At 41.5% G+C, this 12,782-nt stretch overlaps 1 protein-coding gene across 2 annotated transcripts in view; it reads left to right on the top strand.

The window, feature by feature from the left end:
* Positions 1–12,782, top strand: part of stard9 (StAR-related lipid transfer (START) domain containing 9) — a 39,661-nt gene that overhangs the window by 12,404 nt on the left and 14,475 nt on the right. For both annotated transcript variants that reach the window (XM_040042501.1, XM_040042502.1), the window contains 18 exons: positions 2,108–2,224; positions 2,413–2,445; positions 2,571–2,632; positions 3,372–3,484; positions 4,611–4,753; positions 4,909–4,976; positions 5,172–5,269; positions 5,403–5,609; positions 5,736–5,833; positions 5,923–6,000; positions 6,291–6,368; positions 6,735–6,914; positions 7,709–7,760; positions 8,026–8,151; positions 11,110–11,192; positions 11,373–11,434; positions 11,868–12,061; positions 12,221–12,701. In XM_040042501.1, the coding sequence (XP_039898435.1) occupies positions 2,108–2,224; positions 2,413–2,445; positions 2,571–2,632; positions 3,372–3,484; positions 4,611–4,753; positions 4,909–4,976; positions 5,172–5,269; positions 5,403–5,609; positions 5,736–5,833; positions 5,923–6,000; positions 6,291–6,368; positions 6,735–6,914; positions 7,709–7,760; positions 8,026–8,151; positions 11,110–11,192; positions 11,373–11,434; positions 11,868–12,061; positions 12,221–12,701 (2,273 nt within the window). The remainder of the gene's footprint in view (positions 1–2,107; positions 2,225–2,412; positions 2,446–2,570; positions 2,633–3,371; positions 3,485–4,610; positions 4,754–4,908; positions 4,977–5,171; positions 5,270–5,402; positions 5,610–5,735; positions 5,834–5,922; positions 6,001–6,290; positions 6,369–6,734; positions 6,915–7,708; positions 7,761–8,025; positions 8,152–11,109; positions 11,193–11,372; positions 11,435–11,867; positions 12,062–12,220; positions 12,702–12,782) is intronic.

The following is a 12,782-nucleotide window of genomic DNA, read 5'->3' as shown; positions in this document are numbered from 1 at the left end:
GGAAAGAAAACCCCTCTCTGATCCCAGGGTGTGTTATGGTTTTTGGGGGAGAATGTGCATCTCAGGTCTGGTCTAGCTCAGGTTCCCAATGCCCCCAAAGGTATGTGTTGCTTTTGGACATAGCTTTTGGGTTGCAGCTGAGGCCACATGTCCTTAGAAACGGGTTTATTGATCGGTTGTATACAATAGACAACAATCAAGTGGTTTATAATTTGCCCAGTCGTTGTTCATCTAACCTGCATGCACATAGTTGTCTGTATAGTACATTTTATAAGTGATAAACAACCACTTTGTTTCATAGAGCCTGTTCCCATAATAGAAGATGTTTGGCTTCGCTAAGAATCATAATAAATATTTGCTGATTCTACACCTCTGTGATGCCAGGTGAAGCTTTTGAGCTTAATTGGTACTAAAGGGTCGAACGCATTCCAATAAAATATCCCCCAAATTCAGGATTCTGACCCCACCATTCACATGTTACAGGAGAAAATGAGATTTGCCAGAAAAGGGAGTGTTTTTCCAGTTTTCTCTTGTCCATGTTTGGTGAATCTGTGTGAACTGTAGCCTCAGTATCCTCTTCCTAGCTAACAGGAATGTCACCTGCTGTGGTCTTCTGCTGCTGTAGCCCATCTACTTGAAGGCTCCACATGTTGTGCATTCAGAGATGGTCTTACACATATCTTGACTGTAAAGAGTGGTTACAGCATTTGAGTTAGTGTCGCCTTCCTAGCTTGAAGACGTCTGGTCATTCTCCTGTGACCTCTGGCCTCAAATACTCGTTGTTTTTGCTTTCCCAGAGAACTCCTGCTCACTGGATGTCTGTCTTTTTTTTTAATTTTTTTTACATTATCTGTAAAGCCTAGAGATAGTTTGAACTGGAGCGAGTCCTCTTGACCATGTCTACATGCCTAAATGCATTGGTTTTCTGCACTGTGATTGGCTGCTTAGAGAGCTTGTGTTCAGGAGCAGTTGAATTGGTGTACTGCAACAGGATTTTTCACTTTGTATATTTTTATTGAGTTTAAACAACAACTGAGAAGAGCCCAGCTGCTGAGATAATGTCTTAATTGTTTTTGCACAATAGCCATATGCTCATTGGAAAACAGATTTCTTGTCCATAAATTATGACTGTGTAAGATTAGTATCTTAATAACTGTTGAAAGTGGTCAAGATTAAAATCCTGATTGTTTGCTGTGCTGATTGTAAAGCTCTTTGAGGCCTAATCATGATTTATGATTCTATATAAATAGAAATGACTTCACCTCAGTTTATAAGACTTTGTTATTCAACCCTTATTTGGTATTTACTGCCTATTACTCTATGATTTTAAGACAGAGGCTCAACATCCTGGATTACTGTTATATAGTATATCTGTTAAGATTTTCATCTGTTTTGACATAAATGCAAGTAATAAAAAGCTAATTTGTAAAAATGCAAGTTTGGATTGATAGCAAATTTTCCTACACTACTATATCTCTGCTGCAAACACAAAATTATATGACTGCATTTCATTTGCCAGTATAGGTTTCAGGAAAAGTCCTTGTTCTCCTATAAAAATAAGTAGTTGAGATTTGGCCTTGTGCTGGTCATCTGCATGCTCTGGAGCTCAGATGCAGACACAGTAAGAAGGAAAACAAGAGGCCTCAGTTGATTGTTTTAGCGGGGCTTTCCGGGATCCCCTGTCCGAGGACTTTGCTGTTAGTCAAAGTTTATTTTCTTGACCCAGCCATTTTTCAGTCTTTTTGCCCTCACATTTGTTTCTCTTACATCTGCACTCTGCAAAATTGTTTACCTTGAGTATTAGCTGACCTCCATGCTCCCTGCACAAACACATCAGCAGGAAGGAACATTACCTCCCCACCACTGGCCTCATGCCACAGCATTGTGATCAAGAAACCTTAGTGTAAATCTATACTCGTGTAAAACACAACTGCAGTGCAGATCAAGGGCTTTCAGTTACATTGTAAACAACCCAGCAGCCCCTACTTGTTTTATTAAAATAATCTTCGAAGGGATGGAAGGGAGGAATCCAGGTGTGCTTTTTAACTCTGCATACTCTTTGTGCATTTCTGGTTAAGGGAGTGTGTGTATGTGTTAATTTCTTCAGGTGTTCCAGGACCTGGGTGTGTCGGTACTGTCCGGAGCTTCTGAGGGCTACAATGTGTGCCTGTTTGCTTATGGTCAAACAGGATCTGGAAAGACTTACACCATGATGGGGACGCCGGTGAGGAGAGTCCTGGAATCACTGCACAATATTAGATGCACTTTTTTCATGCCTTAGTTAATATTATAAAGGACATTGAAGGGTCCAGCTCATGCTACACAGGCAGAAAATGCTTTGTTTTATAAATCTTTCGGTTGTGGCCCACACGTTAATGTTGGTCACTCTTTTTTTTTTTCAATTTTCTTTAGGACTCCATGGGCTTGACTCCTCGCATTTGTCAGGTAAGGTGGTTGATTAATACTCAACTCAGGTGGCGACACGAATGAAGTGAACATGCTGAACATTCATCTTCCTGAGTATCTAGTATTGTAGGTTGAAGTAACCTGCTGATCTTCTTTCCTCCCAGGGTCTCTTTCAGTCTGAAGACACTTTTTCAGATGGGCAGAACTCAAGCAGAGTGGAGATCAGGTACTTCTTTATTGCATAGATCTGTGTCTCCTGATTCTAATCAATTTAATTGGGCCTTTTGTTGAAGTTTAATTCAAATTAGACAAGAGTTTATGGTGCAGTTATGCTGAAAAACTGTAGCCAGCAAAATTAAAACAGGATTCATTTCTGTTTTAATTTCTCTGGGAAAATTTGTTCATTTTAAGCTCTTCCTGCCCTTCACTCATAAATGTTAAATGGACTTGCACGTCAGTGGAGACGGAGCGCCAGGCTGGAAAGACTTTGGGTTCAGTGTCTTCTCCAAGGACACTTTGGTTTGCGGAGGGGCCAAGGATCAAAGTACTAACCCTGCCATTAGTGGACACCTGAGTACACGCCACTTGAGCCAAAGCTGCCAATTGTATGGTTATTACAAGGAAAAATACAGGGTTTTCTACAATTTGAAGATTACAATCTCTCTAGCATACACACTGTTTCGCTAAGCAGTTTAAAACACTGCCTGGGTAGCCATGATTACTACCTGGCTGAACTACAGCCAGCTTTTATTGTGTTTTCTAAGCTCTCAAAAAATAGAGCAGAAATAAAAACCTCAGAAGAGTAAAATTTAAGACATAGACATACAGATAATGAATGGAGTAGATTTAGCTAGACATGTGTTGTGCATCTAAGTGACGTTAGGGATATAAAAGACTTTAAGCTGAACTTATATTGAAGCTGATTTTTTTTAAACCTCTGCCTCCTTATTTCTCTGTCCTTGCAGCTTCTTGGAGATCTATAACGAGCGTGTAAGAGATCTGCTGAAGGGAGGAGAGCAGAAGAAGAAAGCCACACTGAGAGTTAGAGAACATCCTGAGAAAGGACCCTATGTACAAGGTGAGTTTTCATTCCTTTCCACTGCTAGACAGAAGAATGATAAATCTACATTAAAAACCCCTAAAATCAAGATGAACAGATTGCATTACAATGTTTAAAACATGACCTAGCAGTTCCAGGTGATGATGCACTAAATGTTGATCTAACGGACCAGCTTCAAGGAGACACAAATCCCTTTGGGATTGCATCAGGAAGGGCATCCGGTGCAAAAAATCTCCCAAATTAAACAGACAGTGACCCCTTGTGAGTAGGGGAGCAGCCAAAAGTATCTTGCATGAATGCACACTCAAGTAGAAGTCAGAAAAAATTCTCTAAGATGTCTTGTTTGTGTTGTTTACAAGTTACAAGTCTTCTTCTGTTTTTGATTTAGTTTTAGTCACATCTATTTTTAGTTGTTAGATTCCTGTTGCTTCTTTTATTTCACCTTTTCTCTTTTCCCCTTCATCTCTTCATCTTTTCCCTCTCGTTCCCTCCATTTCTTTCTCTCCTTGTCATCCGCCGGACTCTCCGTATTCAGAGCCCCACATCCACTCATTGTCTGTATCAGGAGAAATCCCACTTGGCCAGAGGAAGTGAAGTCATTTCCTTGTGGTTCCAAGCAGTTCCACACACATCATATCCCATTTAGGTTTTCCAAATTCTACTTCTAATCCCTCAGTGCTTTTCCATCCAAACACTGTTTTGCTGCCACTCCTGTTTTCCTTAAACAATTTAACTCTTTGTATTGACCAGCTTAGAGAAAACAAAGAGGAAGAGGCTAAATGATGAGCCAAGAGGCTCCATGATGATCTGTGTGCACATGTTTAACAGCTTTTTAAGTTGGTGATTCATGCCTGGAAGTAGAGCATTGTTAGAAACTGTTGTTTCTAGATGCTGTGGGAAATATTAAAAAGCACATGGTGGGAGCAAGGATTGATGCATTTCCTGTTTGTGTCTCTTTTTTATACTTCTTTCCTCTTAACATTTTAATCCCTGCAAATAATCAAAGCAGCTTTTTTGTCTCATCTCCATTCAGTTTCATGTTTTTAGACGTTTTGTATGATGTAGAATAAAAATCGGATTGTGTTCAGTCTTGCTCGGGGTTGACCAATACAAATTATCATTCTCTTTGCGTCCCTCCCATCAGACCTTTCATCACATGTGGTCTCAGACTGCAAACAGGCCATAGACCTTCTGGAGGAAGGCATCGCCAACCGCATCACCGCAGCAACCCACAACCATGATGCCAGCAGCAGATCCCATGCCATCTTTACGATTCAGTACACACAGGTCATCATCTCGCTCAGACTCTGCATGTTGTGCTGTTACTTTTTTCCAGATATTCTCATAATACTCCAGAGTATTGAATTTGTATGACGACTGTATAACTGACCACTGATCAATATGCAGACTTTGGGTTATTTACTTTTGTCTTTTCTCTTTAGGCTATCCTAGAAAACAACCTTCCTTCTGAAACTGTCAGCAAGATTAACCTGGTTGACCTGGCTGGGAGGTGAAAATGTTATTTCCTGCTGTCGTGTGCCCTATTTTTTCTCCTTCAGCATTGTTTAAGCCCAAATCGTTGACAAAAGTGCCCCCTAGTGGATACTGACTCTTGCCCTCAGATTGCTGAACTCCCTATTTCAAACATTTTTTAGTCATTTTTTATTGATATGATGTCATACTTTGTTTTTGTTGTGTCTACCAGTGAGAGAGCAGATCCCCACTACTGCAGGGATAGACTGACAGAGGGCTCCAACATCAACAAGTCTCTGGTTACTCTAGGCATTGTCATTTCAGCTCTTGGTAAATAAAATGTTTTAGTGTTTTTATTTCACTTGAATAAACTTCCACAACATTCACATCTATTCTCTTGTGTTCTCTCCTGTGCTTGCTTTTTTTGGCACATCCTTCAATCTTTTTGCCACCACCTCCGCAGCTCAGAACTCACAGATGTCAAGCAGCTGCCAGAGTATCAACAGCGTGGCCTCTGAGGGCGATGGTAGCACAGTGGGTAGCCACAGCAGCTCGCTGTCTGGAGGTGGAGGTGGGAGGAGGCACTGCTTCATTCCCTACAGAGACTCAGTCCTGACATGGCTTTTGAAAGACAGTCTGGGTGGAAACTCCAAAACCATTATGATTGCAAGTGAGTTCAAACTGAGTGATTCCACAATAAATTTTTATTTTCATATATATTCTAAAACTGTATTTAAGAAAACTGACCACCTTATGCCAAGTAATGTGTGCGTTTCGCGTGTATTTTCTCTTGCAGCGGTCTCACCTTCTGCCAGCAGTTATAACGAGACCCTGAGCACCCTGCGCTATGCTGCCCATGCCAGAAATATTGTCAACAAGCCTCGGGTTAATGAGGTTAGCGGCTGTTTGGAGTCAGATGCCAAGGTTTAATGTTTGATCTAATTGTTTGGATTAGGTTAACGTGCACTTTGATTTCTGTGCAGGATGCGAATGTTCGGCTGATCAGGGAACTGAGAGAGGAGATTGACAGGCTGAAGAGCATGCTGCTCAGCTTTGAAATGGTATGGTGACCTTTTATCGCTAGAGCGTGTCTCTAACTCTCCCAGGGAGACACTCGGCTGCGTTCACTCCCTTAAAAAAAAAAATCCTTCTTAGTACTGTAAGGCTTTGTATAAAAGAGATTCCCACATTACACATTTTTCTACCAAATCCTTAATACAGTGTTTTATATCTTGGTGACATTTCTAATCCCCTTAGGTGGTCAGGACTGAATTGCATTGTAATGTCTGTGTGACATTTTCCTTTTGCACAGTATGTTGACTGATCATTTCTTTACTCTCTTGATTGACAGCAACGTAATCCCAGTCCATCCTTGAGTGACGAAAGGGATGGAAATCTTTCTGAAATCGTGCTGCAGAACGAGCTAAAGGTAACGCAGGGTCGACACACATGCTTGCATCTGCCTGTCTGAGTCTTTGACACGTTAAGCAAGTGTGACTTCGGTGGAATGTTTTTATCAGGTCGCTGCTTTTTCCAATATTTACCATGTATCTTCTCAAAGATTAGACACCGACACTAACTGAACTGGGATTTTATTTTTTGTTCTGCCTTACTAGGAGACATTGGAAACTTAAACAGTTAAACAAACCAAGTGTTAGAAATCATTCTATCTGAAGAAGTTTTTTCAGTACTACTATCTATAGGACTGGACACTAGTAGCAGATGTTGGTGCCAACGTTTTCTACCTCCCATTCTTCCTGACATTCCTTTCCCCTTACCCATTCCTGGGTTGCAGGTGGAGCAGCTGACAAAGGACTGGTCAGACAGCTGGAGAGACAAGAAGGAGCTCCTGGAGGAGTACAGTGTGGACATCAACAGAGACCGGGCCGGCTTCCTCATCAACTCCCTCCAGCCACACCTCGTTGCCCTTGATGGAGATGTTCTCAGCACCGGTGTCGTCTTTTATCACCTCAGGGTATGATGAGAAAAAAAAGGAAATACAGGGTTTATATTCTTTCTCTTTTTATGCAAGTGTCTTTGCAACCCAGGAGATACGTATTTGTAATTTACAGGCATGCCATAACATTCAAAATAATTTTTTTTGCACAAACAACAGAATGCAAACTTTTGCATTTGCTCTACTTTTCTGAAATCTCAAGTTACTGTTTTTGTCAGCTGACTTGACTAAAACCATCTCTGTTTTTCTACTAGATCTCTCCAATCCTCTCATCTTCTTGTACTACTATTTCTCTCTGTACTTCTAGAAAAACTCTTGAGAAAAGGTGCGTTTCTGTTGCCTTTTCTTTTCACTGTATCTTCCAACTGTCCTGTCAACTTCCCCTCTGTGTGTACGTGTGTGTGTCTGCGTGTGCCTTCTGCAATGCATAACACTCTCTTGGATAAGAGGCTCTTAGTTCTGAGGCTAGGAGTCAGGGGAGCTTAAGCTGTCCTGATTCTGACAATGACAAGCGTACCCTTAGGCCTGACAATTACAGTTTCCTGCATGTGAAGAACTGAGGCCACCTGGGAGCACATGTGGACTTGACACCAAATAAGAAAGCCTTTAATCCCATTAGATAAGACTTCAGATTAAACAAATCACATTTATTTTTCTTCCAGGTAAGTGAAAGAATAGACGTTAAAACCCCTTCACAGAAGATTGTGTCAAAATATTTGCTTGTTTTTTTGTTTTGTTTTTTTAAGATATTTTCGTATTGTATGTGGATTTTGATTAGAGCTATCATGTTCACAATATATTTTTTGTTACAGGAAGGAGTTACCCGCATTGGACCTCAGGACCAATTTGAAGAACCACAAATAGGTATTTATTTATTCTCTTAAAGCCATGCGATAAGAGAGGTCTGGAAACAGAAATGATACAATACAGACAAAGTATATTTTTGAGTTTGTCATGTAGGTTATTGCACACAAGGTGCAGGGTACATTATGACGATGTGGATGTATTATAAGCCCCCTTTTCATTAAATGTTGCATTAGATGCTGTAAATGTTGTGTAGTTGAATAGCAGCAACGGTACAGCTTTCTAAATCAAAATGTGTCACAACATTTCTGCATTCTGTGTGTAGTCTTGCAGGGCAGCGCCAGCTGTGAGATTGAAAACCACGGGGGTGTGGTGACGCTCAGGCCAGTGCCGAGCTGTGTCTGCCTGCTCAACGACAGAGAGGTCACAGAGTCCTGTAGACTGGCTCAAGGTCAGCTCATGTCCTCAGCAGAGCACTTTGTTCATACTGTCTTTGGTTCCCAGCAGGTTTGCCCCAGATAATGTGACAGAAGCTGGTTATCTTGGTACAAAAAGGAGAAAAAAATGGATGTTTTAATTAGAGACGGACCGATCCGATATTACGTATCGGTCCAATACTGACGTAAATTACTGGATCGGATATCCGAGAGAAATAAAAAATGTAATCCGATCCATTAAATATCAAAAAAGCACCTCACAAAACTTGCGACACGGCGTAACTCTGCTCATAACCGTAGCACGTCGGAGCAGTGTGCTCACGTGATAGAGCGGCTGTGTGTATTTGTAGCCTCGCTACCAAACCAGCATTTCATCTCCGAGGAAGTTATCCCAGAGAGAAGTAAAGCAAGTGTGTAAGTTCATCTCTGAATGTTTGTAAAGCATTCCCACGTTAAGCTTAACAACCGATATATGGAGCGACTGCCTCTTCTTGCTGCTACTTCAATCGTGAAACTGATTAATGATCAGCTGATCGGCTTTTCTGTCACGAGTCCGTCTCTCTTGTTTGTTTATTGCCCACTTCGCGCCAGAAAGAGGAAACCAGCGGATGAACAACAGCAGCAGGTTTAAGCTTGATAAGCTGTTGTTAGAATTTATTTAATATAACTTTCTACACCAGGATCCTTTTTCTACGTAGCTGATGGCTGGTAACTGTGCAGGGGTGGATCTAGCAAAGGTTAGCCAGGGGGGCCCATAGGGCATGAACAGGGAAAAGGGGCACAAAGACTTAGAGCAGTGATGTTTTGGGGCTGTCGCCGAGCAACACGGGCTTTCAACTCCCGCCACAGATTTTCTATGGGGTTGAGGTCTGGAGACTGGCTAGGCCACTCGAGGACTGTCAAATGCTTCTTACGGAGCCACTCCTTTGTTGCCCGGGCGGTGTGTTTTGGATCATTGTCATGTTGGAAGACCCAGCCTCGTTTCATCTTCAAAGTTCTCACTGATGGAAGGAGGTTTTGGCTCAAAATCTCACGATACATGGCCCCATTCATTCTGTCCTTAACACGGATCAGTCGTCCTGTCCCCTTGGCAGAAAAACAGCCCCATAGCATGATGTTTCCACCCCCATGCTTCACAGTAGGTATGGTGTTCTTGGGATGCAACTCAGTATTCTTCTTCCTCCAAACACGACGAGTTGAGTTTATACCAAAAAGTTCTACTTTGGTTTCATCTGACCACATGACATTCTCCCAATCCTCTGCTGTATCATCCATGTGCTCTCTGGCAAACTTCAGACGGGCCTGGACATGCACTGGCTTCAGCAGCGGAACACGTCTGGCACTGCGGGATTTGATTCCCTACCGTTGTAGTGTGTTACTGATGGTGACCTTTGTTACTTTGGTCCCAGCTCTCTGCAGGTCATTCACCAGGTACCCCCGTGTGGTTCTGGGATCTTTGCTCACCGTTCTCATGATCATTTTGACCCCACGGGATGAGCTCTTGCGTGGAGCCCCAGATCGTGGGAGATTATCAGTGGTCTTGTATGTCTTCCATTTTCTGATGATTGCTCCCACAGTTGATTTTTTTCACACCAAGCTGCTTGCCTATTGTAGATTCACTCTTCCCAGTCTGGTGCAGGTCTACAATACTTTTCCTGGTGTCCTTCGAAAGCTCTTTGGTCTTGGCCATGGCGGCGTTTGGAGTCTGACTGTTTGAGGCTGTGGACAGGTGTCTTTTATACAGATGATGAGTTCAAACAGGTGCCATTCATACAGGTAACGAGTGGGGGGACAATACTTTTTCTTTTCTTATTCTCATTTAAAATGTCTAGGTTTTAATAAATAATTATCTGAATCTTACAGCCAAAGTTTTAATCTTATGTAAAATATATAGAAGTCCATTACTGTATATAGTAACTGTTAAGTCTAATATACCCTAGTAAGCTATACTACTTTTTCCTTTGGGAAGGTACCATCTGTGCAGTCTGCAGTTCTGTTTGAAGAAAGATGTTGAATCTATTTAATTATTCTTGAAAAATAATTTATTTCTGTGCATTTTTTCTTTTTCACACTGCATCAAATTAAGGTTGATTACGTCGATTAAGCATCATGAGGTGGAGGGTGGGGGGTGGTTCCCTATTTTTTATTTTTTTTATTTTTATTTTATTTATTTATTTATTTTTGCTGGGAGTTTGCAACCCTGTTAGTTAGGTTGCTTAATATTTCTGCTAAGTACTCTTTAAAATACCAGAATAGGATGGATTGAGCAGGTTTAAGTTTATTAGATTGATCAGTTTTGCTGAATTATGAAATATTTTGGGTGCAGTGTATTTTTTACATTCAGGTATAATAGAATAGCTTTAGTGTTGATGTTTAATTAAACTTGAGTATGAACTTATACAAAATGCAGCAATATATTAAAAAAACAGTTTTATTGATTAAAAAACACACTATATCGGATTCATATCGGTATCGGCAGATATCCAAATATATGATATCGGTATCGCACATAAAAAAGTGGTATCGTGCCATCTCTAGTTTTAATGTTGTATTTGAGCTGTGCGAGTTCAATTTTGTGATTTGATTGATTATTTTTATGTAGATATTGTAAATCAGCTTTTGGTGAGTTACTGCTTTGCTCTGCTGCACGTAAAGCTAATTCATGACTTCAAATGCAGTTGATGCCTTTTGCTTAATTAATGCTGGCCTTAAACGAAACTTGAATTTCATCCAAGAATCAAAAGAACATGCTGTGAGCAATTTGTCTTTCAAATAAGCAGGGAAAAAATGATGTTCTCGACACACACATACATTCAGCAAAGCTGAAAAAAATATAAATGCACATATGCCTAAAGATTTACAGAGTTACCTTAAAGATAAAAATGCAGGGTACACACACACACAGCTTACATGAACACAATGCCATGGGTTTAGCACAGCTCATGATGAAAGATTTGTCTCTCTGTCTCCAGGGACAGTGATTACCTTGGGAGGAGTGCATAAGTTCCGCTTCAACCACCCGGCTGAAGCAGCTGTCCTTCGGGAACGCAGGCGGGTAGGTGCTAATCGTCCCAAAACGAATGCGATGCTGTTGATTAGGATGACAATCATGAAAATATTTATGTTGAGCAGATGATTGGGTGATACACTTGAATGCTAATGATACACAGAATTTCCCTTTTAACACATTTCTTATTTTGTCTGTAAACACTAAAATATTAATTTTTCTTTTAAGGCCAGTGAAGGTGGCATGACCTGCACCTACACAGACCTTTGCCTTGTGACCCCTGATAACAGGTAAATACTGTTTTAAGGCAATGTTTCCCACTCTGTGAATATATGTGGGTTAAACAGGTATTTTTCTGTCCCCACTTTCATATTTGATAAGAATTACAAATCCAGTGTCCTTCCTGTAGATTCATGCATAAGTCCTTCCACTTGGTGGAGTGCATGTTTCCATTAGCCCCCACCCTTGTGAACAATCCCAGTTAGCTGTTTACGATTCAGGCTCAGGGGTTGCTTAGTTACTCATGAGACGCTGAACACAACAGTATCCTTTACTTTCAACCTCTCTGCCACCAAACTATAAAATTCTAGACATCAAACTACACATAGGTGAGGTAAAATGATCGTTTTACTCTCCATGGTTGTCTTTTTTTCTCTCTTATTTCATCATCATTTCTCAGTCATTTCTCTGTGCTTCATCTGTGTCATGCGTCTCTTTTTGTAGTGTCAAAGAAGCGAATCTCCCACAGCAGGTGGGTGCATGCTTCTCTCCCAGTGAGGAGCCTTCTGCCAGGCAGCGTGTGGAGGAGCAGAAACGCTTCGTGGAGAGTTTGCGTCAGGAGATTCAGGCTGAACATAGACGAGCTGAGAGAGAGCTAGAAAGGGAGCAGGCCTACCTCCAACAGCAGCACACTGAGAGTGAGAACTCTTTGCATTTCATCACTTACACAAGTATTATTCAAAATCCAAGCTGAAATTCTGCATCGTTTAAAAAACAAAAAGGATGACATACCAAAAGTCATATTGATTGCGATTTCTAGTGCTCAAAATGTCCTACTTTCTGTCTTTAATCAACAGTCCAGCAGTGGATTTTGAAGGAGAAACATCGCCTGACAGCTGTTGAACAGAGGATCACTCAGGAGTCTGGAGTTCAAGCAGACCTCCTCCCTGCACCCCTGCTGGAGAGGTTAACAAGCCATGTGTTCAGGGATCAGAAAGATGTTTCAGTGGATTGTCCATCCCAAGTGATAAGAGCCAGGAAGAAGGCAGTGCAGGATGAATTGCTAAAGCATCACGCTCTCTGCCGGGCCGAGAGCCGCATTCGGCGCAAAAGGCTGCGTTACCAGCTGGAGAGAATCGCCAGCAAGCAGCATCTGTTGGAAGCAAAGAAAGAGTTACAGCAGCTGGAAAAGACTCTGCCTTTAGGACCAGACAGCCCAGAATCTCCTGAGGCTGGATCGCCCTCAAAGGTCAAAGGACGACCGTTTGATTCTCGTAGACACTCGTTTTCATCCGATCTTTTGTCCCGACTCTACCCACAGAACACACCCATCTTCAGGTAAGGGGACAGTAAAATCTGTTGGTGAGGATTCAGGAAGCAGTTTTTCAGGGTTTTTTTTAATTATTTAGGTCTTGACTG

This window comes from Simochromis diagramma, unplaced genomic scaffold (genome assembly GCF_900408965.1).
Source record: "Simochromis diagramma unplaced genomic scaffold, fSimDia1.1 OVJJ01000304.1, whole genome shotgun sequence".
Taxonomy (NCBI): domain Eukaryota; kingdom Metazoa; phylum Chordata; class Actinopteri; order Cichliformes; family Cichlidae; genus Simochromis; species Simochromis diagramma.
The sequence above is the reverse complement of the archived record's forward strand: the minus strand, read 5'-3'. Positions and strand labels throughout refer to the sequence as shown.